Raw genomic sequence first — 15,139 nt, forward strand, 5'->3', positions numbered from 1 at the left:
AGGTTTTGGCCTTTCTAGGGAGTCGTTCCTAGCCACCGTGCTTCTACACCTGCATTGCTTGCTGTTTGGGGTTTTAGGCTGGGTTTCTGTACAGCACTTTGAGATATCAGCTGATGTAAGAAGGGCTATACAAATCAATTTGATTTGATTTGATTTGATTACATTCTCTATCTTGATGAGTGTGCTCTGGTGTGTTGGCCACGCCCACACCTGATCTTAATGAGTGCTTGTTTCCTTTGAAATGGGGTCTGTTTGAATAGACTAAAATGAACAGCTTTGTAAACATGGCACGCTAGCTCTATCCTGGTGGTGCAGTGGACTAATTACATGGACAGAGAACAGAAGATTATAGGTTGAAATTTCGCTGATGTTACAATAAAAAAAAATAGATGTGTTTGCATGATTATTGCCTAAATTAATAACTTCTCTATGTGTCCTATCTGTAGTGCTGAGCAATTAGTGCTTTTTGAGGTCGGTTTGGTTTCAGTTTGATTATTTATAAAAGAATCACGGTTTTCGATTTCGGTATACATTTTTAAAAATGTTTTTCAATGGGAATTCTAAAGCCAAAAATAGGGAACATTACATTTTCAAAACATTGTCTCTGTCAGGTCCACATTGGGTAGACATCAATTGAAAAATAGGAAATTACTATGAAATAACACAATATTTCAGTTGTGTTGTCACGCCCTGACCTTAGTTATCTTTGTTTTCTTTATTATTTTGGTTAGGTCAGGGTGTGACTAGGGTGGGTTTGTTAGTTTTTTATTGTCTAGGGGTTTTTGTATATCAATGGGTTTTTGTATGTCTAGGTAATGTATGTCTGTGGTGGCCTGAATTGGTTCCCAATCAGAGGCAGCTGTTTATCGTTGTCTCTGATTGGGGACCATATTTAGGTAGCCATATTCCCTTGGGTATTTTGTGGGTTCTTGTCTATGTGTAGTTGCCTGTTAGCGTCACGTTTCATTCGGGTTGTTTGTTATTTTGTTTCAGTGTTCATTCGTTTAATAAATGAAGAATGTACGCTCACCACGCTGCGCCTTGGTCTCCTCCTTACGACGGACATGTGTATATTACTTTATTTTTATTTGATGACTTTATTTTTTTCATTCTTTATAGTCATCATCTCATCCCTGCTCAGGCAGTATCAGCCAAACAGCCAGACAGCGTTGTCTCTGTATCTCTGTACTGTCTTTAGTCATCCTATTTAGCTAGGCTAGCCTGCCTAAGCGTGCTGCGTCTCTGTACTGTCTTCAGTCATCCTATTTAGCTAGGCTAGCCTGCCTAAGCGTGCTGCGTCTCTGTACTGTCTTCAGTCATCCTATTTAGCTAGGCTAGCCTGCCTAAGCGTGCTGCGTCTCTGTACTGTCTTCAGTCATCCTATTTAGCTAGGCTAGTCTGCCTAAGCGTGCTGCGTCTCTGTACTGTCTTCAGTCATCCTATTTAGCTAGGCTAGCCTGCCTAAGCGTGCTGCGTCTCTGTACTGTCTTTAGTCATCCTATTTAGCTAGGCTAGTCTGCCTAAGCGTGCTGCGTCTCTGTACTGTCTTTAGTCATCCTATTTAGCTAGGCTAGCCTGCTGCGTCTCTGTACTGTCTTTAGTCATCCTATTTAGCTAGGCTAGCCTGCCTAAGCCTGCTGCGTCTCTGTACTGTCTTTAGTCATCCTATTTAGCTAGGCTAGCCTGCCTAAGCGTGCTGCGTCTCTGTACTGTCTTTAGTCATCCTATTTAGCTAGGCTAGCCTGCCTAAGCGTGCTGCAGAACTGTCTGACTAAGTAATTTTACTAGATCTTTAAAGTAGATAAGGCATGCTTTCACAAACTGTCTATATCCCTCTCTCTCGTCGTTGTATACATTCCTCTCTCATGTTGTCTATCTAACGTAGCAGGCGTAAAATTGTATCCATCTCTGAGCCAAAAAAAACAGGCTCAATGGATTATAGTCATTGTAGTTAATTACCACGTTTCTGCGCTGAACTAGGTTGAATATTTGCTTAATAAAAACTACAACTCCCTTCAGCCGAGCGTCCCACATACACTACTGTTGAAAAGTTTGAGGTCACATAGAAATGTCCTTGTTTTTTAAAGAAAATTTAAATTGTCCATTAAAGTAACATAAAATTGATCAGAAATACAGTGTACACATTGTCAATGTTGTAAATGACTATTGTAGCTGGAAACGGTAGATTTTTTATGGAATATCTACATAGGTGTACAGAGGCCCGTTATCAGCAACCATCACTCCTGTGTTCCAATGGCACATTGTATTAGCTAATCCAAGTTCATCATTTTAAAAGGCGAATTGATCATTAGAAAACCCTTTTGCAATAATGTTAGCACAGCTGAAAACTGTTCTGATTAAAGAAGCAATAAAACAGGCCTTCTTTAGACTAGTTGAGTATCTGGAGCATCAGCATTTGTGGGTTTGATTACAGGCTCAAAATGGCCAGAAACAAAGAACTTTCTTCGGAAACTTGTCAGTCTATTCTTATGAGAAATGAAGGCTATTCCATGTGAGAAATTCCCAAAACTGAAGGTCTCGTACAACAACTCTGTTGTACTACTCCCTTCACAGAACAGCGCAAACTGGTTCTAACCAGAGTAGAAAGAGGATTTGGAGGCCCTGATGCACAACTGAGTAAGAGGACAAATACATTAGAGTGTCTAGGTTGAGAAACAGACGCCTCACAAGTCCTCAACTGATACCTTCATTAAATAGTACCCGCAAAACACCAGTCTGAACGTCATTAGTGAAGAGGTGACTCCGGGATGCTGTCCTTCTAGGCAGAGTTGCAAAGAAAAAGCCATGTCTCAGACTGGCCAATAAAATTAAAATATTAACATGGGCAAAAGGACACAGAGACTGAACAGAGGAACTCTTCCTAGAAGGCCAGCATTCCGGAGTCGTCTCTTCACTGTTGATGTTGAGACTGGTGTTTTGCGGGTACTATTTAGCGAAGCTGCCAGTTGAGGACTTGCGTGTTTTCCTCGTGTGTTTTCTGTTTATGTGATAAGACAGGTTAAGAGGAAAGAGAGAGTGTGCTGCATTATCAGTGGACTGGATTCAAACTGCAGCGATATATGAGATCTGGAGGCAGCGATGGAGACCACTCTAGACCGCATTGTTCACTACTTAGGGAATAGATTGCCATTTGGGATGTAGCCTCCGTCTCGGCTAGGTTACATTCCGCCAGGCTTGTGTGTATAGGGACTGTCTGCATGCTACCTAAATGTTTGAATCCTTTGTGGGCTTTGTGTTTTGAATATTGAGTGAAAACTGAACTTTTATTGTGTGAATATTTTATTTATTTAACGAGGCAAGTCAGTTAAGAACAAATTCTTATTTTCAATGTGGGCGGCCTACCCCGGCCAAACCTTAACCCAGACGACGCTGGGACAATTGTGCGCCGCCCTATGGGACTCCCAATCACGGCTAGTTGTGATACAGCCTGGAATTGAACCAGGGTCTGTAGTGACACCTCTAGCACTGAGATGCAGTGCCTTAGACCGCTGCGCCACTCAGGAGCCCAATGTCTAATCTGATGTATAATGACATTTGTAGTCCTAATCCAACAAAGCTCTCAGAAAAGGAAAATAATGAAAATATATTATGTAGAGAATAGATTTAACTGTACCCTACAATGTTTCAAGGGGATAAATTGTGTCCCAAATTGCACCCTTTTCCCTATATAGGCCTATAGTGCACTACTTTTGACCAGAGCCCTATGAATCTTGGCCAAAAGTAGTGCACTATAAAGTTCCCCTGAGAGCTACGTTGTCATGTGATACGCTAATTGCTGTCAACAGCTCTAATTTGGCCTGTAAGTCACTTGCAAGAGAGAGAGAGAGAGAAAGAGAGGGGGAGACAGAAAGAGGGAGGGAGAGAGAGAGAGAGAGAGAGAGAGAGAGAGAGACAAAGGAGAGAAGGAAAGAGAGAAAGAGAGGGAGATAGAACGTGGGAGGGAGAGAGAGAGAGACAAAGAGAAAGAAGGAGAGAAGGAAAGAGAGAAATAGAGATAGATAGAAAGAGGGAGGGAGAGAGAGAGAGCGAGAGAGGGGGAGGGAGAGAGAGAGACAAAGAGAAAGAAGGAGAGAAGGAAAGAGAGAAAGAGAGAGATAGAAAGAGGGAGGGAGAGAGAGAGAGAGACAAAGAGAAAGAAGGAGAGAAGGAAAGAGAGAAATAGAGATAGATAGAAAGAGGGAGGGAGAGAGAGAGAGACAAAGATAAAGAAGGAGAGAAGAAAAGAGAAAGATAGAGAGATAGAAAAATGAGAGCTCGAGGGAAGGATGGGGGTATAAATCAAATCTATCTATAATGGCTCATTAAGTAAAGTCACAAACAGTGTAAATCTGGATTAACAGTGTAAATCTGGATTAATGCAATTTCAGTGGTGTTTAAACAACCCCCAGGCTGTTGTACCTCCTCAGTTTCATTATACACCTGCATTTTTGATTCATATCAAATCAAATTGTATTTGTCACGTGCTTTGTAAACAACAGGTGTAGACTAACAGATAAATGCTTACAGATAGAACATTTAAATAGTGGCACAAGGAATAAATACACAGTGAATAACGAAAAACAATCAGTAGAAAATAACATGGCTATATATAGAGAGTAGAAAATAACATGGCTATATATAGAGAGTAGAAAATAACATGGCTATATATAGAGAGTAGAAAATAACATGGCTATATATATATATAAATGCATGCTCTTCAGCCAATCACTGCCCACACCTGCCCGCCCGTCAAGCATCACTACTCTGGATGGTTCTGACTTAGAATATGTGGACAACTACAAATACCTAGGTGTCTGGATAGACTGTAAACTCTCCTTCCAAACTCACATTAAGCATCTCCAATCCAAAATTAAGTCTAGAATCGGCATCGTATTTCGCAACAAAGCATCCTTCACTCATGCTGCCGATCAGACCCTCGTAAAACTGACTATCCTACTGATCCTTGACTTCGTCAATGTCATTTACAAAATAGCCTCCAACACTCTACTCAGCAAATTGGATGCAGTCTATCACAGTGCCATCAGTTTTGTCACCAAAGCCCCATATACTACCCACCACTGCGACCTGTATGCTCTCGATGGCTGGCCCTCGCTTCATATTCGTCGCCAAACCCACTGGCTCCAAATCATCTGTAAGTATTTGCTAGGTAAAGCCCTGCCTTATCTCAGCTCACTGGTCACCATACCAGCACCCACCCGTAGCATGCGCTCCAGCAGGTATATTGCACTGGTCAACCCCAAAGCCAATTCCTCCTTTGGCCGCCTTTCCTTCCAGTTCTCTGCTGCCAATGACTGGAACTAACTGCAAAAATCCCTGAAGCTGGAGACTCATATCTCCCTCACTAACTTTAAGCTAACTTTTGCTTTATCTTGGTCAGGTCGCAGTTGTAAATGAGAACTTGTTCTCAACTGGCCTACCTGGTTAAATAAAGGTGAAATAACAAAATGTAAAATATTCAACGGGTGTTGAGCGTTTGTAAATTCGTCAGTTATTCTGCGCTCTGGCACACTCAGACGAGAGTGCTCTGAGTAGATAGCCAGAGTGAATTTACCAGCTATGTCTATCAACAGTTGTCGTAGTGACATTCTATTGAAATAGTTACTTGCATAGTGGAGTATTTTGTTAAGACCTGTAGCTAGCTAGCTAGGTAATCAATTAACCATAGTCCCAACTCATGACGTTTCTACACTGCATGAATCTGCAGGTAGCTAACCAACCAGGTTCAATGTTAGCTCGGTAACAGGCTATAACTAGAAAAGCAAATGGCTCTGAGGTATGAATAATAAGATCATACATGTAACGTTAGCTAGCGAGCCAGCTAAAAGTGCAAATGAAAACGACTTTGTCAAAATTAGAAACGTGTAATATCTGAAAATATAGCTAGCTAGACTATCTTACTAGTATACATTATGGATGGACGCTTCTCCCTGTCACGGATGCCATGGTTGCCCTTAGTTTAAAGATGAAATTCGGACACAGGTGTTTTCTCCATCTCCTTAGCTATCATACTCTAATTCCACTGATTTCAAAACTCATTCCTCAAGAAAGTGGAGAGCAACACTTATGCAGTTCTACTACGCAATACACTTTTTTTAAAAGCAGCGTTAGACAGGATTACCTCAATTTACTGACCAGCTCAAATAGACAGAAGCGTGCTATATGGCAGACCAATCTGAACTCATCTGTCGGCATGTCGAGCCCACTCATTATCTCAGCCAATCATGGCTAGCGAGAAGGTTGCATCCTTTTTCAGTGGCTAAACCAACTAGGCTTGTAAATTTAATAATTTTATTCATATTGTTGTGACAAAGTAGGTTTAGTATACAGAAGATAGCACTATTTGGTAAAATACCAAATCCATATTATGGCAAGAACAGCTCAAATAAGCAAAAAGAAACGACAGTCCATCATTACTTTAAGACATGAAGGTCAGTCAATCCGGAACATTTCAAGAACTTTGAACATTTCTTCAAGTGCAGTCAGAAAAACCATCATGAGCTATGATGAAACTGGCCCTCATGAGGACCGCCACAGGAAAGGAAGACCCATAGTTACCTCTGCTGCAGAGGATACGTTCATTAGAGTTACCACTTCAGAAATTGCGGCCCAAAGAAATGCTTCACAGAGTTCAAGTGACAGACACATCTCAACATCAACTGTTCATAGATGACTGCGTGAATCAGGCTTTCATGGTTGAATTGCTGCAAAGAAACCACTACTAAAGGACACCAATAAGAAGAAGAGACTTGCTTGGGACAAGAAACACGAGCAATGGACATTAGACTGGTGGAAGTCTTTCCTTTTTTCGGATGAGTCCAAATTTGACATTTTTGGTTCCAACCGCTGTGTCTTATTGAGAAGCAGAGTAGGTGAACGGATGATCTCCGCATGTGTGGTTCCCACCATGGAGGAGGGGTTGTGATGGTGCTTTGCTGGTGACACTGTCTGTGATTTATTTAGAATCCAAGGCACACTTAACCAGCATGGCTATCTGGTTTTCGTTTAGTGGGACTATCATTTGTTTTTCAACAGGACAATTACCCAAAACACACCTCTATGCTGTGTAAACGCTATTTGACCAAGAAGGAGATTGATGGAGTGCTGCGTCAGATGACCTGGCCTCCACAATCACCCGACCTCAACCCAATTGAGATGGTTTAGGATGAGTTGGACCGCAGAGTGAAGGAAAAGCACCCAACAAGTGCTCAGCATGTGGGAACTCTTTCAAGACTGTTGGAAAAGCATTCCTCATGAAGCTGGTTGAGAGAATGCCAAGAGTGTCCAAAGCTGTCATCAAGGCAAAGGGAATCTCAAAGAATCTCAAATATAAAATATATTTTGATTTGTTTAAAAAAAAATGGTATGTGTTATTTCATAGTGTTGATGTCTTCACTATTATTCTACAATGTAGTAGGTGTGCCCAAGCCTTTAAACTGGTACTGCATGTCACATAAGATCATAATCAACTGTAGTTGCTGTGTATATGTGTGTATATGTGTGTATATGTGTGTATGTGTGTATGTGTGTGTATGTGTGTATATGTGTATATATGTGTGTATATGTGTGACACTGTCTAACTTGTATTTTTTGGAAGAAGTACTGTTCAGAATTTGATTGTAGTTGAAAATATTTTTGCTTAGGCTGTTGTTGTTGGTATTGTTGTTGTTGGTATTGTTGTTGTTGTTGTTGTTGGTATTGTTGTTGTTGTTGTTGTTGGTATTGTTGTTGTTGGTATTGTTGTTGTTGTTGTTGTTGGTATTGTTGTTGTTGGTATTGTTGTTGTTGTTGTTGTTGTTGGTATTGTTGTTGTTGGTATTGTTGTTGTTGTTGTTGGTATTGTTGTTGTTGTTGGTATTGTTGTTGTTGTTGGTATTGTTGTTGTTGGTATTGTTGTTGTTGTTGTTGTTGGTATTGTTGTTGTTGTTGGTATTGTTGTTGTTGGTATTGTTGTTGTTGTTGTTGTTGGTATTGTTGTTGTTGGTATTGTTGTTGTTGTTGTTGTTGTTGTTGGTATTGTTGTTGTTGGTATTGTTGTTGTTGTTGTTGTTGGTATTGTTGTTGTTGGTATTGTTGTTGTTGTTGTTGTTGTTGTTGTTGTTGGTATTGTTGTTGTTGGTATTGTTGTTGTTGGTATTGTTGTTGTTGTTGTTGGTATTGTTGTTGTTGGTATTGTTGTTGTTGTTGTTGTTTTTGACATGCATGCGCCCACCACTGACCAGCCCTTCTCTTCTCTCAATTCAATTCAAGGGGCTTTATTGGCATGGGAAACCTATGTTAACATTGCCCAACCAAGTGAAGTAGATAATATACAAAAGTGAAATAAACAATAAAAATGAATGGTAAACATTACACTCACAGAAGTTCCAAAATAATAAAGACATTACAACTGTCATATTATTATTACAATACAGTATTGTAACGATGTACAAATGGTTAAAGTACAAAAGGGAAAATAAATAAGCATAAATATGGGTTGCATTTACAATGGTGTTTGTTCTTCACTGGTTGACCTTTTCTCTCTCTCTGTGTGTCCCTACAGGCGGACCCCCAGGGGCGGGACATAGCCATCCGACCCTTCCTGGAACACTGTGAGAACACACACATGACCATTTGGCTGGGGATCGTTTACGCATACAAGGGCCTGCTTATGGTGAGTAAGGAGAGAGATTGGTGTATGTGTGTGTGTGTCCATCACCTCAAGGGCCTACTCATGGTTAGGGAGGTAGTCTCTGAGCTGCAGGAAAGGAAGAGGTGGTGGCTGTTATCTGAACACCGTCTACCATGTGTATACCATGGTCATTGTGTCATGATGGAGAGTTCAATAGCAAGTTTTCTGCCACTCACAAAGCACACATATGGTAATCATATCTGTGGTTGTTAGATGTCGATTTCATCAGGCATAGAGCACATTCTATTGTTCTGTCTGAATACTGGGATATGACTCATACTCTACTATACAGAGAGAAATAGCACATGACCTTCCATCGGTTCAGTGATGAGTTACACACAATAGACTTGTCCTTCACTGAAGAGAACCTTACACTGTGAGAAAGAGAAATATCAAAGGAAACACAAAATACTTTGATCACTGTTCTCTCCCCAACCAAATAAGAGTGGTCCATTGAGTAGTAACTAGGTTCAGTGTGTGTGTGTGTGTGTGTGTGTGTGTGTGTGTGTGTGTGTGTGTGTGTGTGTGTGTGTGTGTGTGTGTGCCTCCAAGCAGAGCTCCCAGTGGACGTAGTTAACCGAACCCCTCCAGAAGCCTAAGGTTTCTAAATTAAATGTGACATATTTGAAAATGTTCCGCTTCCCCTCGGCTGGTGTGTTTGAACACCTTAACTTAACTAGTCCAGACTGTAAATAATTCAGCCTTTCAGTCCACTTATAGCCATGAGAGAGAGAGAAAACAGAAAGAGAGCAGTTAGACAGAAAGTGGGATACATGGCGTGACAAACTTCAGAGTTTTTGTCTGAGACAAAACTGGGACATGACAACAGTAGGAGCAGCATCTGAGGATTGAGTCATCATCTATCTATCCTATGGCGCACACACACACACACACATACACACACACACACACACACACCCTATCCCAAGGTGTGATCATGTGATGAATGCTCCTGTGATGCTGCGACATCATTATAATGTTGAGACACACTGGGGTTCTGTTCTAGAATATTCCATGCAGTGTTCTGTGAAGAACACAAAAGCACTCTCAGAAAATAAACAATTTATGACCACAAAATCAAAAGGCTTTTCAAGTTTACATCAATGCTGCTGTCTGCTATGTAGGTCACATTAGCTGGTATAATTCATATATTTGTGCAAATATACATAATGTACATCTCTATATCACAACAGCTACAGTATGTAGTGAACATAAATAGGCCTATACATCCCTGTTAATATTTCATTCTTTCTCTCTTCTACTCTCCTTTCCCCTCTCTCTCCTGTCTTCTCTCTCTCTCCTCCTCTTCTCTTCTTATCCTTCCCCTTCTCTCCCTCTCCTCTACTCTCATGTCCCCCTCCCCTCCTCTCCTCTCCTTTCTCCTCTCCTTTCCCCTCTCTCTCCTGTCTTCTCTCCTCCTCTTCCATTCTTATCCTTCCCCTTCTCTCCCTCTCTTCTATCCTCTCCTCCAGTTGTTTGGGTGTTTCCTGGCTTGGGAGACGAGGAATGTGAGCATCCCAGCCCTGAATGACAGCAAGTACATCGGGATGAGTGTGTACAACGTGGGCATCATGTGTATCATCGGGGCGGCCGTGTCCTTCCTCACGCGAGACCAGCCCAATGTGCAGTTCTGCATCGTGGCTCTGGTCATCATCTTCTGCAGCACCATCACTCTCTGTCTGGTGTTTGTGCCAAAGGTAAGAAACACAGGAAATGGTATACTGTCCCCTTCCTGTCCAGCCAAGGGGCATGAAACTGCTCAACCCACTGGATTCATGCACTCTAAGAGGATATCAGAAATGATAATGTTGCTGATTGTATGAAATACTTTCCCTTGTTTTTAAACATTTCGATATGAGTAAACGTAACATGCCATCAGAAGAGGAATGTGGTGTGACACCTTAACCTGTCATTCTAAGCCACTGCCCTTTATTATGACAACTTGCAGTTCATCACGATGAGGACCAATCCAGACGCAGCTACTCAGAACCGGAGGTTAAAGTTCAACACGAACCAGAAGAAAGAGGACTCCAAGACGTCCACGTCAGTGACCAGTGTGAACCAGGCCAACACGTCCAGACTGGACGGCCTGCAGACCGACAACCACCGCCTCCGCATGAAGATAACAGAGGTGACGTCATCGTGATACTTCCTTATGTCATGTCATCGTCACGTATGAAGAGGCCAGGGAGTCTCTCCCGACCACACCAGTCCTGTTATCTCCATTTAGTCCCCAAAGTTCTCTCAATTTCACAGTCAGGAAAAGCTCGTGTCCCTATTGATGTGACCAGAGAGACACCCTGTTTTTTGTATTTTCTAAAGTATGGTATTCTTCATATATGAGTCTTACGTTTGCGTGACATAACAGCAATGACAGTGTCCTCAGAGCTTGCCTTGTCTCTAATAGGTCTGCCAGTAGCACCATCTATAAAGTGTCTCTAGTTGGTCCTGTCTGCCAGTAGCACCATCTATAAAGTGTCTCTAATAGGTCCTGTCTGCCAGTAGCACCATCCTGTCACTCTATAAAGTGTCTCTAGTTGGTCCTGTCTGCCAGTAGCACCATCCTGTCACTCTATAAAGTGTCTCTAGTTGGTCCTGTCTGCCAGTAGCACCATCTATAAAGTGTCTCTAGTTGGTCCTGTCTTCCAGTAGCACCATCCTGTCACTCTATAAAGTGTCTCTAGTTGGTCCTGTCTGCCAGTAGCACCATCCTGTCACTCTATAAAGTGTCTCTAATAGGTCCTGTCTGCCAGTAGCACCATCCTGTCACTCTATAAAGTGTCTCTAGTTGGTCCTGTCTGCCAGTAGCACCTTCTATAAAGTGTCTCTAGTTGGTCCTGTCTGCCAGTAGCACTATCCTGTCACTCTATAAAGTGTCTCTAGTTGGTCCTGTCTGCCAGTAGCACCATCTATAAAGTGTCTCTAGTTGGTCCTGTCTGCCAGTAGCACCATCTATAAAGTGTCTATAATAGGTCCTGTCTGCCAGTAGCACCATCCTGTCACTCTATAAAGTGTCTCTAGTTGGTCCTGTCTGCCAGTAACACCATCCTGTCACTCTATAAAGTGTCTCTAGTTGGTCCTGTCTGCCAGTAACACCATCCTGTCACTCTATAAAGTGTCTCTAGTTGGTCCTGTCTGCCAGTAGCACCATCCTGTCACTCTATAAAGTGTCTCTAATTGGTCCTGTCAGCCAGTAGCACCATCCTGTCACTCTATAAAGTGTCTCTAGTTGGTCCTGTCTGCCAGTAGCACCATCCTGTCACTCTATAAAGTGTCTCTAATAGGTCCTGTCTGCCAGTAGCACCATCCTGTCACTCTATAAAGTGTCTCTAGTTGGTCCTGTCTGCCAGTAGCACCATCCTGTCACTCTATAAAGTGTCTCTAGTTGGTCCTGTCTGCCAGTAGCACCATCCTGTCACTCTATAAAGTGTCTCTAATAGGTCCTGTCTGCCAGTAGCACCATCCTGTCACTCTATAAAGTGTCTCTAGTTGATCCTGTCTGCCAGTAGCACCATCCTGTCACTCTATAAAGTGTCTCTAGTTGGTCCTGTCTGCCAGTAGCACCATCCTGTCACTCTATAAAGTGTATCTAGTTGGTCCTGTCTGCCAGTAGCACCATCCTGTCACTCTATAAAGTGTCTATAATTGGTCCTGTCTGCCAGTAGCACCATCCTGTCACTCTATAAAGTGTCTCTAGTTGGTCCTGTCTGCCAGTAGCACCATCTATAAAGTGTCTCTAGTTGGTCCTGTCTGCCAGTAACACCATCCTGTCACTCTATAAAGTGTCTCTAGTTGGTCCTGTCTGCCAGTAGCACCATCTATAAAGTGTCTCTAGTTGGTCCTGTCTGCCAGTAACACCATCTATAAAGTGTCTCTAGTTGGTCCTGTCTGCCAGTAGCACCATCTATAAAGTGTCTCTAGTTGGTCCTGTCTGCCAGTAGCACCATCCTGTCACTCTATAAAGTGTCTCTAGTTGGTCCTGTCTGCCAGTAGCACCATCCTGTCACTCTATAAAGTGTCTCTAGTTGGTCCTGTCTGCCAGTAGCACCATCCTGTCACTCTATAAAGTGTCTATAATTGGTCCTGTCTGCCAGTAGCACCATCCTGTCACTCTATAAAGTGTCTCTAGTTGGTCCTGTCTGCCAGTAGCACCATCTATAAAGTGTCTCTAGTTGGTCCTGTCTGCCAGTAACACCATCCTGTCACTCTATAAAGTGTCTCTAGTTGGTTCTGTCTGCCAGTAGCACCATCTATAAAGTGTCTCTAGTTGGTCCTGTCTGCCAGTAACACCATCTATAAAGTGTCTCTAGTTGGTCCTGTCTGCCAGTAGCACCATCCTGTCACTCTATAAAGTGTCTCTAGTTGGTCCTGTCTGCCAGTAGCACCATCTATAAAGTGTCTCTAATTGGTCCTGTCTGCCAGTAGCACCATCATGTCACTCTATAAAGTGTCTCTAATTGGTCCTGTCTGCCACTAGCACCATCCTGTCACTCTATAAAGTGTCTCTAATTGGTCCTGTCTGCCAGTAGCACCGTCCTGTCACTCTATAAAGTGTCTCTAGTTGGTCCTGTCTGCCAGTAGCACCATCCTGTCACTCTATAAAGTGTCTCTAGTTGGTCCAGTCTGCCAGTAGCACCATCCTGTCACTCTATAATGTGTCTCTAATTGGTCCTGTCTGCCAGTAGCACCATCCTGTCACTCTATAAAGTGTCTCTAGTTGGTCCTGTCTTCCAGTAGCACCATCTATAAAGTGTCTCTAGTTGGTCCTGTCTGCCAGTAGCACCATCCTGTCACTCTATAAAGTGTCTCTAGTTGGTCCTGTCTGCCAGTAGCACCATCTATAAAGTGTCTCTAGTTGGTCCTGTCTGCCAGTAGCACCATCCTGTCACTCTATAAAGTGTCTCTAGTTGGTCCTGTCTGCCAGTAGCACCATCCTGTCACTCTATAAAGTGTCTCTAGTTGGTCCTGTCTGCCAGTAGCACCATCCTGTCACTCTATAAAGTGTCTCTAGTTGGTCCTGTCTGCCAGTAGCACCATCTATAAAGTGTCTCTAATTGGTCCTGTCTGCCAGTAACACCATCCTGTCACTCTATAAAGTGTCTCTAGTTGGTCCTGTCTGCCAGTAGCACCATCTATAAAGTGTCTCTAGTTGGTCCTGTCTGCCAGTAGCACCATCCTGTCACTCTATAAAGTGTCTCTAGTTGGTCCTGTCTGCCAGTAACACCATCCTGTCACTCTATAAAGTGTCTCTAGTTGGTCCTGTCTGCCAGTAGCACCATCCTGTCACTCTATAAAGTGTCTCTAGTTGGTCCTGTCTGCCAGTAACACCATCTATAAAGTGTCTCTAGTTGGTCCTGTCTGCCAGTAACACCATTCCGTTACTCTATAAAGTGTCTCTAGTTGGTCCTGTCTGCCAGTAGCACCATCTATAAAGTGTCTCTAGTTCGTCCTGTCTGCCAGTAACACCATCTATAAAGTGTCTCTAGTTGGTCCTGTCTGCCAGTAACACCATCTATAAAGTGTCTCTAGTTGGTCCTGTCTGCCAGTAACACCATTCCGTTACTCTATAAAGTGTCTCTAGTTGGTCCTGTCTGCCAGTAGCACCATCTATAAAGTGTCTCTAATAGGTCCTGTCTGCCAGTAGCACCATCCTGTCACTCTATAAAGTGTCTCTAGTTGGTCCTGTCTGCCAGTAGCACCATCCTGTCACTCTATAAAGTGTCTCTAGTTGGTCCTGTCTGCCAGTAGCACCATCTATAAAGTGTCTCTAGTTGGTCCTGTCTGCCAGTAGCACCATCTATAAAGTGTCTCTAGTTGGTCCTGTCTGCCAGTAACACCATCCTGTCACTCTTTAAAGTGTGTCTAGTTGGTCCTGTGCCAGTAACACCATCTATAAAGTGTCTCTAGTTGGTCCTGTCTGCCAGTAACACCATCTATAAAGTGTCTCTAGTTGGTCCTGTCTGCCAGTAGCACCATCCTGTCACTCTATAAAGTGTGTCTAGTTGGTCCTGTGCCAGTAACACCATCCTGTCACTCTATAAAGTGTGTCTAGTTGGTCCTGTGCCAGTAACACCATCTATAAAGTGTCTCTAGTTGGTCCTGTCTGCCAGTAGCACCATCCTGTCACTCTATAAAGTGTGTCTAGTTGGTCCTGTCTGCCAGTAGCACCATCCTGTCACTCTATAAAGTGTGTCTAGTTGGTCCTGTGCCAGTAACACCATCCTGATAAAAGAGTAAGAGTAGCCCTTGTAGTTGTTCCTAACGCCACTCTTGAAGTACAATGGAGTTGAATAGAAAAGGTTTCTTTCTGATCAAAATCAATACATTTCAGTAGGCAACCCTCATCTGTCCTTGCAGTTTTTTCACCATCACTATTTCACTATATTTTAACAAATGGGTAACACTTTGTTTTAAGGGTCCATAATAAACCATTTATAAGGCATATAAGGC

At 42.7% G+C, this 15,139-nt stretch overlaps 1 protein-coding gene across 1 annotated transcript in view; it reads left to right on the forward strand.

Annotated features, from left to right (window-relative positions):
* Window positions 1-15,139, forward strand: part of LOC139372747 (gamma-aminobutyric acid type B receptor subunit 2-like) — a 460,183-nt gene that overhangs the window by 433,264 nt on the left and 11,780 nt on the right. Inside the window, exons 14-16 of the mRNA XM_071112543.1 lie at window positions 8,561-8,671; window positions 10,162-10,386; window positions 10,638-10,820. Of these exons, the coding sequence (XP_070968644.1) occupies window positions 8,561-8,671; window positions 10,162-10,386; window positions 10,638-10,820 (519 nt within the window). The remainder of the gene's footprint in view (window positions 1-8,560; window positions 8,672-10,161; window positions 10,387-10,637; window positions 10,821-15,139) is intronic.

This window comes from Oncorhynchus clarkii, chromosome 18, assembly GCF_045791955.1.
Source record: "Oncorhynchus clarkii lewisi isolate Uvic-CL-2024 chromosome 18, UVic_Ocla_1.0, whole genome shotgun sequence".
Classification (NCBI taxonomy): domain Eukaryota; kingdom Metazoa; phylum Chordata; class Actinopteri; order Salmoniformes; family Salmonidae; genus Oncorhynchus; species Oncorhynchus clarkii.